Here is a 15,122-nt window from a genome sequence, read left to right as displayed (position 1 = left end):
TGTAAAGTTTGTTTCATCCTGACTATTCACAGAAAATTAATAATTTTTATATTATTTATTGTCGTCTTTTTAATGGCTATGTATTACTTCTAATAATTTTTCAATAGACAATTCAAGTCAAGAAAGTAAACGTTTCACTTGGCTATCTACTGCTTTCCCGATTGATATACTATTATTTAAGTATAAGAAAATCGTTGTATTATTGTTACGTGAGCATCGATCGTAACACAATTTGGCTAGAATATTTTATTTGTTTATTTTACGCAGCTTCAGGTGTACACTTTCAATTTAAGTAGTAATATCAACGATAAGGGAAACAGTCATCATTCAGACTTTCGATTATAGAATATCATTTCATATTGATTAAATGTACAGTTGAGACGATGTATTTACACCGAACAAATTGTATTTGTATGGCTTGAATAGGTATCTTTATTTGCACGCTGTCGATTTAAGTAGTAATATCAACGATGAGGGAAACAGTCATCATTCAGACTTTCGATTATAGAATATCATTTCATACTGATTAAATGTACAGTTGAGACGATGTATTTACACCGAACAAATTGTATTTGTATGTCGTGAATAGGTACCTTTATATATACGCTGTCGATTTAAGTAGTAATATCAACGATGGGGGAAACTATCATCATATAGACTTTTGGATGACAAATTCGACGAAAGAAAATGATTAAACAGTGACTGAATCAACGTAACTTGCACTTCTGATGTATCTATTTTCCATTAAAAACTATATAAAATTTATTTGTAAAACTTGTACCTTCGTTAAGGGATGATATTTCTTGTCAGACATGCGTTGATTGGATCCCGCGTACATTGTACGCACCCTGTATACAACATCTCAGTACGTACATATATAGGACATTTCGTGTACCCTGTACACAAGGCCGAACGTAATTTGCAGGAATTCCGATTCCGTGGCGACATAGACATTGAATTTCCGCTGCCTCGCCGCGTAGAATTGAATCGATCAATCAGTCGCATTCACGGTAATTAGGTTGCCGGATAAAGTGTTTACCGTTGGACCCCGTTTATATTTCGCGAAGGTTTCCCTGTCCTTGCGTGTATCAATTCGGTTCCAAGCAATTACGACGACCAGACAGAGGGGGGGAGGAGGGGAGGCTGAAAAAATGTTTTACTTCCAGAGATGTTGCGGGGGAAAATTAACGACCGAAAGCCTGGCCAGCTTATTTGTTCGCGAACCGTGCCTCCACTATCTCGATGTTTGAGCACGATCATCAGCCAGCGGTTTGCGTATTGCCGTGTACATTTCGCGAGTGCTCTCGCCGCGATTGGCTTTAATCGTTCGTAAACTCCGTTACAATAATTCGATTGTTCCCGCGTCATCGTCCATCGATACGAAACGCGAGAAAAACTGGAGATTCTCGAGGCGCGTGAAAATTTCATAGTGCACCGTGTTACATAAGTTATGTAAACAAATTGAAAACGTCTATATCGCAAGGACAACAAAATTTATTTTTCTAAGGATCTCTATACTGTCGATACGTTGATTAAATTTTAAATTACAATCTTCGCCCTGGTAGAACAGTTTTAATCCCGAAAATGAAATTTGGCGAAGCGAGAAACTCCACGAGCCACCGGTTTTTGTAATGAAAAATAATCAAGTACCGCCGTAACGATTTTCCTATCGCGTTTTTCGGTGAACGCATTGCCCCGTTGGCGGGCGTTGAAAGCGCTCGGGAAAACGGGCTTCCCAAAATGGGAGCTATATCGACGTGCACGCAATGCAAAGAAACGTTAGCTTTCCGGGTGCATCGACGGAATGTAAAAGATACTCGCGTTCTTTGTAAACATGTACGCGTGGTCTGGCAACGTTATAGAAAACCGGGGGCTTGGCGGTAACTTCGATAAACGAGCTTGTTAAAGGATACCTCCGTTTGGAAATGCTCTCCTTTCAGGGGAGAATCGGGAGAAATTTTCTTCTTTTTATTGTTTTCCAATTTTTAATGATAACGAGCAATGCTCCCGCTCCGTAATGCCGATGGTTGCTTTTCTCAAACTCTCCGTTAATGTTCGAGTCGAACGAGAAACTGCTGACGTATTCGGAACTTTGCATACCCGGTGATTTTATTCAAATTTTTTTTTTGCGCATTGACAAAGCAGATATTCAGGATATAGAGTTTGCAGTATTTCAAAGTCTCGCTCCACCACAAAATTCGACGGAGCCAAACAAACAGCAAATAAAGACTTATTCGCAAAACCAATACCATGTTTAACAATATTTGCTCGACGTAAACAAGGATAGTTTTATCGAATACGTATAGTTATATTGAACGTAACATTGGTGACATATAATTCGATTCATCGTAAACGGATACGCAGCATTATTTATTAGTATTAACATTATTTTTCTTTCGTGAATATATGAGTGAGTATAATTAGAATTCCATTCTATGTTGTCCAATAAAAATCACTCCCTAAATTATGTATGTAAGAATGAGTGGTCAGTCGAGTACTTGTGAGAGAGCTGAAGGTTGAATAGCCATCTGGTGGCGACCAAGTGAAATATCGCCACATCTATCGCTAAAACGAATACTTTCTCCAAGAATTCTGTTCTACGCCCACGCTAAGGTGCTCGAATCAACCGCAAAGCAACCAAACTTTCTTCTTACAATTGATTCTGTAGGCTCGAATAGTTTCACGGGGATATTCGATAACAGAAAATTCCCCCACCGGGATCTTTGAAGCTTGTAACTTCGACCAGAACGCTACTCACGGGGTTCTGGACGACAGAAATTTCACGGGAAAAGGGTGTGTTAACTTATCCTTTCCGACGGACTATTTATCAGAGGCGCGAAGGACTCGAGGAAAGTTCGCGTGCTCGTGGAAATACGAGAGGAGACGGGATACGTTTCCCGCGGGAGCACACTGGACTATGTTTAGCTGCGCACCACCCGATACATCGAATCAGCTTTCACGACTGGGTTATCCTCCCCAGCGTTTGCTGTCTCTTTGTCATTTCCTGGCCGGGCTCTTTTGTCTGGACGTCCCAGAAATCCTGAGGGCGACGTTTCCTTCCGCGCTTGTCCCTAGTCGTCGCGAAGATAGAGATAGTCCAATTGCCTGGAGGAGAATGGAGACCCTTTACGCTGACGAGGAACGCAATTGCTGCTATTTTATGTCGTGGTTAATAGATAAATACGACAAGGACTCGATTTTCAAAATTCTGTAATTTAAGAATGGTCATTGGGACTTACGAAATCTAAAATTAATATCTTTATTAATCTGTTGTAGCAATTGTAAAGAAAAGGGAAAGAAAGACGTCGATACATTGAATGGTTGCTCGAGTACTTGTTAGAAAGAAATGTTGAACGTAGCCCTCTGCTGGCGAGTGCGGGAAGTCGTCCATCTTCGCTGCACTTCTTCTTCTTTTTAAAGCTATTTAAGGAATTCAAGTTGCCAAGTTAGTTAGTATGAAAACATAAGAAGACAAGCTCCATGTATTTCCGGGAAATTGAGCAATTTCAACGGGTTTTGGCGTTATTATTATAAACATGGCTGCGTTCTGAAATTAGTAATACCGAGCTCGGATTAAACGGGTACGCTGGCTATCGACGGATACTATTATCCTTATGCGAGGCTTCCATTTATCCTCGTCCCAGCCATAAATTTCCGCGGAAGAATAATCTTTCCGTTCGATAATCTGCTTGGAGAAAACATCAAAATTCATCGCTGCTAACATACTAGAATAGAAATAAGTGGTGCACAGTGCGGCGTCGGTACAAAGGCCGGGCATATTCTTTTGAAATATACTCGCAGATTACCAGTTTAACGGAGAGAATATTGAAGCGTGGTCTGATCTAACGTGAATGGATAAAATGGATGATAGAGTGTGTGTCAAAGTTTACAATGCTGGTGCTCTTGCGTTATTTAATGACGCGACCTCTCGCGAGTCTAGTCTGGCCAATTCATCGTTTTAACACCTTCGAGCCTTTCTCGTTTGGGATCTCTTCAGAAGTACCTCAAAATCCAATATTCAAAAATAAAGGTATGAATGGATAAACTTGGTCTTCAATTTTGTCGGTGATTTTTTGTTGTCACAGGTGTTTCGATCTCGTTAAACAATTTGTAAATGGCATATTTTATATAGTTTATCTTTCTCGATCGAAACCTCGAAAACTATGAATAAATAATCAAATTGCTAATTAAATTCTTCGTTGATATAACGCAACACTGTCGATACAAGGTAACTGTCATAGCTCGATATCAGTTTCTACGTTTGTTTACGTCGAACAGACGTTATAATTGGAACCACGATGATACCTATCAAGTGACCTAATATATTCCAATTTCGTGATCGATAATTAAAACGTTCGACCTTTCCACCGCCGAGTAATTAAAGATTGATCACGCCACCGAATAGGGCTCCCACGTAGTGAATTCCATGACTTTTTCATGCTGGGAATTCCTGCGGCCGCCACGTCGAAGTTTCTTCGTTTCGAAGTCTGTACAAACTGCTGCCCCGGACGCGTTTCCTGCCCAATATGTTTCCAAACGCGTCCAGTTTAACCGTGCTTGTCCGGCCACACCATGAAATCGCTGGCAGTTTCATGAAACTTTAATCGGTACCAAAAAGTTCGTGCCCGAGCGACTTGAAGTTTGACTGGACGAGCCAAATATTAACCTCTCGCGTTGCTCGTAGAGGGAGAATATCATCGTCTGTAAACAGGGTGTTCGACCATCCCTGACAAAAATTATAATGGGAGGTTCTAGAGACTAAGATAGAACGAAAATCACGAATACCAATTTGTTGACGGAGGCTTCGTTAAAAAGTTATTAACGTTTAAAGTTCCGTCCGTACTGAATTTTTTTCTCGAAAATGCGCAGGATTTCGGGGATACATCTATTCATAAAAAATGACTATATTTGACCCCTGCAACCAAAAATAATTTTTCCAGAACGATTTGAAATTTTTATTTTTTCACCAGAAAATTTCAGGGAAACATATCAATGTATGGTCAGACATTACATTTTCGTTAAGGAATTTTTTTTCTCGAAAGTGCGTAAGATTTCGGGGGTATGTCTATTCACCAAAAATGATTATAATTGACCCCCGCAATCGAAAATAATTTTTTTAGAACGATTTGAAAAATTTTTTTCGCCGAAAAATTTCAGCACCTACTCCAATTTTTTTCTCGAAAGTGGGTAGGATTTCGGGGGTATGTGTATTCACCGAAAATAATTGTAATTGACCCCCGCAACCAAGAATGATTTTTTCAGAATGATTTGAAATTTTTTAATTTAATTTTTTACTAACTTTTTAACGATAATTCTTAAACGCATTTGTCTCGAAATGGAAGCCTCCAAAGCGATTTCGTTATTGTTAATTTTTATCTCGTTTCGAGCCTCAGAATCTCTCTGGTCATTTCGTGCAAGAAATTCATTCTAAATGTCTGCTAAAGGTTATGGTTATCGCTGTTCACGGAACGATAGTTCTTTTAATAAACTTCCATCATTCGGTAACGGAGGATCCCACCGTTAGCTTGCGGGCTCTGTAAAACGAACAAGGGTCCAGGGGATCGACAGAAATCTAGAAGATTAGCCGAAAGTGCTTAACGAACAGGTGTAACGAATAAACTTTGGCAAACTCCGGACCAGCCATTGAATCCAGTGCCGTTCCACTTACCATTCTCGGATCCTTTTCAAGCAAACGTTCGAGCGTGCGTTAAGCTCCGGAACGCTCTCCGCCGAAGGTTCCAGGTTACAGAACACACTCTGAAAGTGCATCTTGCTTTCCCGTAGACGTTTATGGCCGGCGATAGTTCGAAAGTCCCGACCTCGTCGAGCAAAAGAGCTTTTAACTCGCGGATTTCTCGGTGCTCCTTTCGATCGCGCGATCCCGCAGCCGTGATTTCGAGGGAACAACGAGACCGCGATGATTAAAGTAAAACAGCTCAGTCGACGCAGGTTCTCGACAGCTTCGTTTCATGAGATAGCGAATGGATGTTTAATAATGTAGCGTCAGGGACGAGCGCGATGCTCGATTAATTAACGAGGGTACCCCAGCGCGGCGATTGTTTTTTGAATTAATGAAAAACCCTATCGCCGTGGCTGATTGAAAATTGTTCGATTTCGTTGCGCGATATCGCCGGCGATAGATATTTGCACGCGTAAAGTCTCGATCGACAATTTTCGTTTCGGCGGTTCTGTAAACTGGGACAAGCTGTAGCACTTTTCCACGCTAAGATACGATCGGAGGATAATATTCTTTTTATAGAAATCAACTGTTCATGTAAGTATTATCGTGTATTGGAATTGTATTTGTCGCGTAACAGTGACACCTGACTAAATAGGTGTCCACTCCGTCATTTAGCAAGCAAAAACCTTTGTTCAGCTCAAATTAAACACAGTTTCGTTTCGTAAAAGAAAGACCTATCTAGATAATGAATAGACTATAAAAAAATACTGACGTAACGTGTTGAGGAGAGAAGGTAAAATTAGTCTTGGGTTAAAAATTTAAATGAAATGAAATTTAAGATGACAGTGATTTCATTACCAGTTACGTACATCTAATCGATCCGTACGTTTTACCTTAATAACAGCTTGTCCTTTACGCGCCACAGAATTGGTTAACTTAGTGCATTGGCGTATTGGCACTTGGGATTATGGCTTCGAGATTTGTTGAACGATCGTGAATCCAACTGTCACTTCACGCAATATGTATGCAATTTACATTAATCAATTGAAACGGCTGCTTCAGCATACCGATTTTCTCGGTTATATAATAATTCTGAGGTCACGTTGAATATTAAATGGTGTAGAAAAAAGTGACAAACACATCTTTGGTTTCCCTATCTGAGAAGCACGGAAGATTAAAAATAAAAATTAATTTTAATAAATTTTGTATCGAACCGTTGCACGAATCTGTAAAGAGTGCTTCGTATGGAAGAATATACGCGACAAACGTGAAAGTAAATTACTCGTTTTATATTGCATAGCAACGAATGCCAGATTGGAATTTTCTATGTAAAATGGTAATCTCGATTTACACGATTTCCAGTTACACGGAATTATTACAAAATCCTCCTACCATAAATTGAGATTAAGTTCTATCAATGTTAGGTATTGAAATACATTATGCAGTTATATTTACAATCCCATGTAAATCGACCCAATCGAATATCGACAAAATTATTGATGATACAAAAAATGTTTCGATGTAAATTTCTCCTATCGGTAAATTATGTAAAAAACATTCTTAATCGTATATACTTTTTCTACTATGTTACAATGTCTATAATATCATTATTAAAAATATTCTTCTCGCGTATTGTTAACGATTCGCGATATCACGGGTCATTGAATATTTATAATAACCCGGCGAATCGTCGTAAGAGTCCAGGGAAATCGTCGCGTCTTCGTAGAAAGTTTCCTCGTACACATGCTGGGGATCGTTCCAATTATTTTCTTCCAGCGAAACGATCTCCGGGCTCGCATTACAATAGCGTTAACCAGGATCGTTTGTTCCGTATCGTGGTATTCCGACAACGAGGGGTGGTTTTTAATGATCCGGCGCCGATAATTAAGCACGCTGCACATTGCACGCGTGAAATTTCATCATCCATGGCCAGGGACAACTCAACCCTCGTATCTGTACCCGAAAATCTCACACAAGGTAGCCTAGCAATCTATGAAATTTTGGATTTTCTAAAAGGAAAACAATCCCCCATGATCTCTTAATCGTCACGAATCTGACTTATTCTTAGTTCGATGTTTTCAACATTTAGAAAACTCCGTCATTATCGATGTTCATAAAGAAAGAAAACAAAACAAGATGCATTATCGATGCTATAATAAAACGCTTAAGATTCACTGCATACGGTGCTTAAAGTAACAATCTCAGAAGCTTCCTAGAGACATCCCCACTGACAGACGCGAAGTCGTTCGCATCCAATCTGTTAATCGGGTCAGAGAAACAGTGCTCTTTATTTTCGACAAAGGGGTCCCACGATTAACGTGCGTAATTTAAATCGTTCTGAAATTCGTGACCGGTCGACGCGACTCAAAGAACTTGAACGGAAGTAGGTCGAAAAACGAGGGAAAGCGTGTCTTTGTACGAGCCCGCGTGCAAAGGCCTCGTCACGTTCTCCTTTGGATGCTTTTTTTGTCGCATTCAAGAAAGGGGAGAAGGTGCAGACCTTTTGGCGTCGCGGTGCTCGTCGCAGCATCGTTAGAAAATCCCTTTCGCCCCGGGGCGTCCTCGCGGTGGAAAGTCTCAAAGAGAGTTCTCTCGCCGATATGAAACGAATGAGACAGCGGGAAGGACGAGCCCACCCGTGAGTACGTCTTACCTCGTTAAGAGAATAATGCCCTTCCGGCGCGACGCGATCCTCCCCCGCCCTCCACCTGTAAACTAACGAGACTCGACCGAGCAGAAACGCGAAAACGACAACGAATACCTTCGACAAAGGCTAATCAGCCGCCTCCGTAGAGAGCTTTGTTGACGAGATCGTCTCTGGCCATCGACGCGGATGGAAAGCAACACCACCTGAAACGGTGATTTATTTCACGAATATCACGTTCGTCAAAGTCGCCAAAGAATCTTAGAAAGTATTAATATCGTATAATCCGTAGCGTCTAACGGCCTGTTAAGATTTAATATATGTAGTTTTAACCTCTTGCCGTACAATGACGAGTCTGACTCGTTACAAGTTCTTAATATCAAGTTTCATAATCATGAAGCTACTCGCTCGTCATCAAGTCTTGTACAGGGTGTTCGGTCACCCCTGGGAAAAATTTTAACGGGAGATTCTAGAGGCCAAAATAAGACGAAAATCAAGAATATCAATTTCTTGATTAAGGCTTCGTTAAGATGTTATTAACGTTTAAAGTTCCACCTGTAGAACGGCAATCTGCGAATAGCTGCTAGTGGTTCTACAGGCGGAACTTTAAACGTTAATAACTTTTTAACGAAGCCTCGATCGACAAATTGTTATTCTTGATTTTCGTCTTGTTTTGGCCTCCAGAATCTCTCATTGAAATTTTTCCTAGTCCTAGGGGTGGTCGAAAGTCCTGTATATTAAAATCAGCACATTTTTACATTGACGAGGTATTCATAAAACAAATTTAAATAAACTTGAATAGTATACGTTTGAAAAGTTACATTGAATCGTACGTCAAAGGGTTAACGTTATCGATGAGATCAACAGCAACTAACGATCATGTTCGACCGCAGGACATGGACATGCTGCAACTGTTCGCCTCGCCAGCCGGTCGAGCGTTGCTGACCAGTGACAATCGGCCAAGAAGATCGACGTCGACCTCCTCCTTGTCTCGAGAGTCCTCTTCGAGGCTGAAGAGCGGCAGAAGACCATCGGGTAGCGGCATAGTCAGTGCACCGACCTCGCCGCCGAGGCAACGCAAGTCGAGCGCGGAACTGTACAAAGAGGCCGTCGAGATCCTCGGTCTCACCTGTTCGTTGACTGACAGCTGCCGATGCATCGACTGCCAGGTGGGCGTCACCTATCCTTAAGGGGTCAAAACACTTTGAAACTTGTATTTGTCAAAAATAGGACACATTTGATCGATACGAGTATTCGTGGCTTACAAGGAAACAGAGTTGATTCTTCTTCGAATGCTGTTTACTTTAGATTATGAGAGTTGGATTTTTTAAAAATGGCGTGTAGAATTTCTACCAAGCAGGATAAAAGTTTGCATAATGCTCGAAACTAGAGTACATCGAAGATTTCTAATTCAATGGCAAGTTTCATTTATAATTATGAAAAGTATGAGAATCCCCCCTCCCATTTGAATAAACGAGACCGTCCGCCATTTTCGGGATTCGAGGCTCCCAGTGGATAGTTGGGGATGTTCAATTTCTGGGAATTCGACTCGTACAAATGATCCAGAAGAGGATACCGTGCAAAACGGGGGCGTTTCTTTTTATTCTTCGGCAACGACCCTGAAATCCCAGCAGAACGAGCCCGGCTCGGATCGCAAAAAACTGAGAAAAGAATTAAATTCTCTCCGGCAGCAACCTCTAATCTTCCAACGGCGAGCCAGTCCGTGCTTCGATGTGTAATTGCATCCATTTACGGGACTGCTCGTGCCGTGCATGCAATTAGCGCGAATCAGGGAGGATAATCGTCTAAATTAAGCTAACATTGTCCCGATTTAAGATCTAATCGGTTGACCTTCGCGCGCCAATTATACCACGAACCAAGTGTTTCCCGGCCATCGGGTTTCTCTTTTTTCTCCGGTCACTCGTAAACATTCGCCTGGTCCCCGTTTAATCAGAGATACATGGGTTCGCCGCCGTGACCATTCGAGCACGCTAATGGATGGAAATGAAACGGAGAAGATGGAAACGGGTGTCCGAATTTAATTAAAAATTTTATCGCTTATCCGGCGATCTTTGTAATTGCTGTCTCGCGGAGATTGCTGTGTACGCTCGCGATTACACGGGGATTTCGGAATTGTAATGAAACGATTCTCCTGTCGACGGTACCTCGTGCAAAAAGCTTGACGAGAAATTAACGTTTAGCTTTCGAGCTCCCTCGTTGCTCGCGATACAGGCGTACCGTTTCGACATCGGCTGGACGTTGAACCAGAGCGATCTACTATCGATCTTCCAAGTCCATTCTGACATGAGATTTTCGATGACACCAAGTTTCGACCATTAATTATCAGAGTTTTCCGACAAAGAAGTTTCAGGACCAGCTATTTTGCTTGGAATTATGGAATGTTCATTTTGGTTCTGAAGCTTTCAAACTAACAGTATTCCTGGGAAATTGCTTCGAGCATCTCTGTTTCTTAAATTTTGCAAAACAGATTCGAGAAATATAAGAACGTGTTTGGAATGTCATATGGTATCCAAGCAACAAAAATAAAAATAGAAAATTAAGAAAATGTTATCCTCCGTTGTTGTACCTTTGTGTAACAGAGTTTCTCGTTTCTTTTTCAGAGCAACTATTTCGACTGCGACGACGATTGCGGCGACGCGAGAACGGAATTGGCTGCGGGCACTCCGATTCTGCTGGACCACGCTCTGTCGCATCCGTTGACATGTTCCATACAGTAGCAGCCAACCGTTGCGTAAACATTCCGGAATCGGCCCTCCGTTAGTCCACTTTGCTACATCGGGAACCCAACGGTGATCCAAACGTCGAAGATCCATCGCGCGGTCGTTGGATCCGTTACGGAGCGGGCACGAGGATCACGTGAACCGCGAGTCGAAGACGAATCGAATCGACAAGGAACTTAACGAAGAACATTCCCTCGCTTACGGAGTACGGGGTCGCATGGCCGCAAACTTCGCCCAACGAACACGAAACGTCGAGAACTTGCACGAAGCTCTCGATTCACGCTTCTCCGGCGAGCACTCGTGCGTCCTCTTCCGATCTTAATTGTATTAATTACGTTCTCGTCTTTAAGTAAACTCTGCTCGATTCGTGTAATCTTGCGTACCCCGGAACAGGGGAGGGTTGACCCAAATATGGACCACTTTGAACAATTTTTCAAATCGTGACATTTTTACGAAATAAATCGACAACATCCTTGGCAAACTGTTCGTAACAGATTTATCAGATATTACGGCGGAAAATGAAATTTCCCTCGAGTAAATTTCGACCACGATTTATTTCGAAGAACAAAGAATTTGTCATTGAGTCGTAATTGAGAGATTGGTTGCTTAAATCGTTGCGTGTCTTATGATTCCAATTGCACAAAGTATATGCGAATTATTAAGAATATTTTAATAGGTACAAATATCGTACAGTTTCGTACGAATTGTATCGCCAGCTTCGTATTCGGTCCAATGGAAAAACAGTTTTTTCGATCGTGACATTTTTACGAAATAAATCGACAACATCCTTGGCAAACTGTTCGTAACAGATTTATCAGATATTACGGCGGAAAATGAAATTTCCCTGGAGTAAATTTCGACTACGATTTATTTCGAAGAACAAAGAATTTGTCATTGAGTCGTAATTGAGGGATTGGTTGCTTAAATGGGGCCGTATCGTTGTGGATGAAATATTGAGTTTTGTATTATAACTTGTTATGTGTCTTGTGATTCCTATTGCACGAAGTATATGCAAATTATTAAGAATATTTTAATGGGTTCATATCCAGTCCAACGTAAATAAACAATTTAATTTTTGCATCCTTACCTCTTTACTCCTCTCCCTTTTAACGCACAGGACACAGAAATACTTGAAACACCGAAATTCGTTAAGAAATATCGAGAAAGAATTGAAATAAAAAATAATGCCTAATGGAGGTCCTATTTGAACAACCAAGGTTCGATTTAACTACAAAAAAATGTGTCACTTATATGTTATAAAATTACCACGTATATTATAATTATATAAAATATCAAATTATCTTCTATAATTGCGAAATTCATGCAAATTGAATTTCACCAAGTAAAATCGACCACCGTAATATCGTAAGTGGTATCAATTAATTTAAACAATCGACGCGGTCCAAACACGACAACCTTCCCCTATTCGCTTGCAAGGTACGACGCTGGTAATTTTTTAAACGAACACACGATAATCGAGAAAAGTGCTTCCTGTGTTGGTTTCGAACCTGAACGAAATAACGAAACGTAAGCTGTAAGACTTTTTCTATTCGAGTTGTTTTTTAATTGCAAACCCGATCGTCACCCGAGCAAATTTACAAGGCGCGATGTGTCCCGATCACGACAAAAGTCGAAGCAGCTTTCGATTATTACGCGATTCATTCGTTCCCCTAACGCGAAAGAAGAAATTGTTTCAACGATAGTAACGAATGTAATTTACGGACAATATTAACGGAATAAGTCATAACGCGATCGTTGTCATCGTCGTTGTTTTCTCTTTTTGTATAAAGCTGGAACCATTTTCCATAGGACTCTGTCCGCGAACGACACGCGAAACTCGACGTTCGATGAGAAGGGAGATTATAAATCGACCGACGTTCGCTGTTTCGCGTTCTCATCGGATGTTTCTACGCCGTCATCGTTACGCGGAGGATTCATCGTTCACACGCATCGCGATAACAAATTTCGGGCGGAACGATTGGTGGTCGCGATTACGCGCGACACCGCGGCGTAAAGAGATAATACGCTCGCCATGGCTCAAAATCGGACGAATTTATCGACGCGAAACGACACACGCCAAAAGAAAACGCGCCAAATTTCTAAACATTTAATTAACGATAACGATAATAATAATATTATACGATAACCCTAATTAATAATTTCGATCTAGCGGGAAAAGCGTAACGCGAATTACGACGTTTAACTAGATAACAATTTAAATGGTTTTGTCGACGTACACGATGTGAAGATTATACATATATATTATATATATTATATACATACGTGTATGCATACACATTATATTTACTACACGTTTTATTATCATTACACTTACTCGATTAAGTCCAGTAATGTACGTTGTTGAACGTTATGAGCTCGTGGAAAAAAGAAAATATTGAAAACGGAGGAAGAAAAATGAACGGAGGGGAGAACTAAACGGTGAAAAATTGCGTAATGTTATATACATATATAATTATATATATATATAGAAACTGTACGTACAACGTCGATACGTATATATGTTGAATATGTGTGCGATTAAGTTTTATAAAACTGACCTTTCGTTAAAAGTTTCGCGTTTAGTTATTAACGCGTTGGCTGCCGCATCGATTTTCGTAAACCGAGGGCATCATTAATTTTAATGAGGTCCCGAAGTTAGTTTTTCAAACTTCCCGCTCGTGTTAACCATGATTGCGCGTTCTTCGTTTTGCTTGTGGCTCCTGTTTAGCCCATCGGAGCGTTCCGAAGAATATACAAATTCTAAATATCGTCGTTCGACACCTGCTGTTTCATTAAATCTTCATTTTCTTTCACCAGTTAACGACACTCTGGCCAATTTAATTTTTCGCTACAGTTAAAAACTGTGTGTGTTTCAAAAGTTAGAACACAATCACGAGGTAAATAATCGCTATTTTTATTTGATGTAACTGGTTAAAAAATTTTGTTTCGATGAAAGTAATACAGTAAAGTATATTTTATTTTTGAGTAATCGTGTTGAATCAAATGTTTTTAAAAAAATTGACGTACAGCATAAAAATGGACCTTTGCAGAAAATTTATGCGAATCTGTATAATACACCGTGAAAGATCCTCCCGGTAACTCGAAATGGAAGTGTATTTTGAGCAGCCAGTTTCGTTCGAATCCGCGCCTAGCTTTCAACGATGTCTTTCACAGAAACGTACATTGTGCCAAAATTAGCGTAACGGATGCGTCGGTCAACGCGACGAAACGCAAATCGTAAACGATATAACGATAAACGAAGCTAGGCCTGAGTTATATAGGACCGTGGGTGGACCGTGGTAAAAGGGAAAAATGTATAACATAGGAACAGGGAAGGTTGGAGAGCGAAAACGAAACGAAAGCGTAGCGTTACGTGAAAGTATGCGGCAAACGAAAGAAGGGGAGGCTCGCGTTCGAGGGTGCAAGTGCCAAACTAAAGTTTAATCCCGCTCGAGAACATAGCGATTCGTTGTCGAAATCTCTCCATGGTGAATCTGTATGGATCGCCATGGGTTTTGTTAACGATCTTTTTAACTTGTTACCATCTATTGAAACGTACCTTGTTGCTAAGCTTTGATGAATCCTCGTTCGAGTTCTATACATCTCGAATCTAAGCATATTTTTTTTTTTTTTTAATCTTTCGCCGCGTTACGGTGGCGAACGCGTGCTGAGACGAAATCGATGCACACAAGCACGCGCATGAAAGAGAGAACAGGGAGGGCGCAGGATTTCTTGGGGTCGCCTAGATATTCGCCAAAAGGTTCGTCGAGATCGTTGCTGTTTTCACGAGGCACATCGCCGACAGGCAATCGCCACGAATCGATGCTATGTTCCACGACAACGAGAGTCCGATACATCGCATCGATTCGTAATATCGCTGCCATTTTTTTTTAATTTTTTTTTCTTCGACGTGTCTCACGATGTACAACGCCGATAATACAAATTCATTTCGTAACACCGTTCGCGATAATAAACGAATCCGGTAGAGTACGGCTGTAAAAAACTAAGATTTTACGATGATTTTCACTGTAACGTTCGTTCGTCTGCTTGAAGGACA

The 15,122-nt window shown here is 40.8% G+C and overlaps 1 protein-coding gene across 2 annotated transcripts in view; it reads left to right on the top strand.

The window, feature by feature from the left end:
* LOC122404580 overlaps positions 1-13,499 on the top strand; it is a 164,961-nt gene extending 151,462 nt beyond the window's left edge. For both annotated transcript variants that reach the window (XM_043408663.1, XM_043408662.1), the window contains 2 exons: positions 9,218-9,493; positions 10,946-13,499. In XM_043408663.1, the coding sequence (XP_043264598.1) occupies positions 9,218-9,493; positions 10,946-11,062 (393 nt within the window). In that variant the 3' untranslated portion in view covers positions 11,063-13,499. The remainder of the gene's footprint in view (positions 1-9,217; positions 9,494-10,945) is intronic.
* The last annotated feature ends 1,623 nt before the right edge of the window (positions 13,500-15,122 follow it).

This window comes from Colletes gigas, unplaced genomic scaffold, assembly GCF_013123115.1.
Source record: "Colletes gigas isolate AHSC1104 unplaced genomic scaffold, ASM1312311v1 Colletes_gigas_Sc00003, whole genome shotgun sequence".
Taxonomy (NCBI): domain Eukaryota; kingdom Metazoa; phylum Arthropoda; class Insecta; order Hymenoptera; family Colletidae; genus Colletes; species Colletes gigas.
This window is presented reverse-complemented; position numbering and strand designations above follow the sequence as displayed.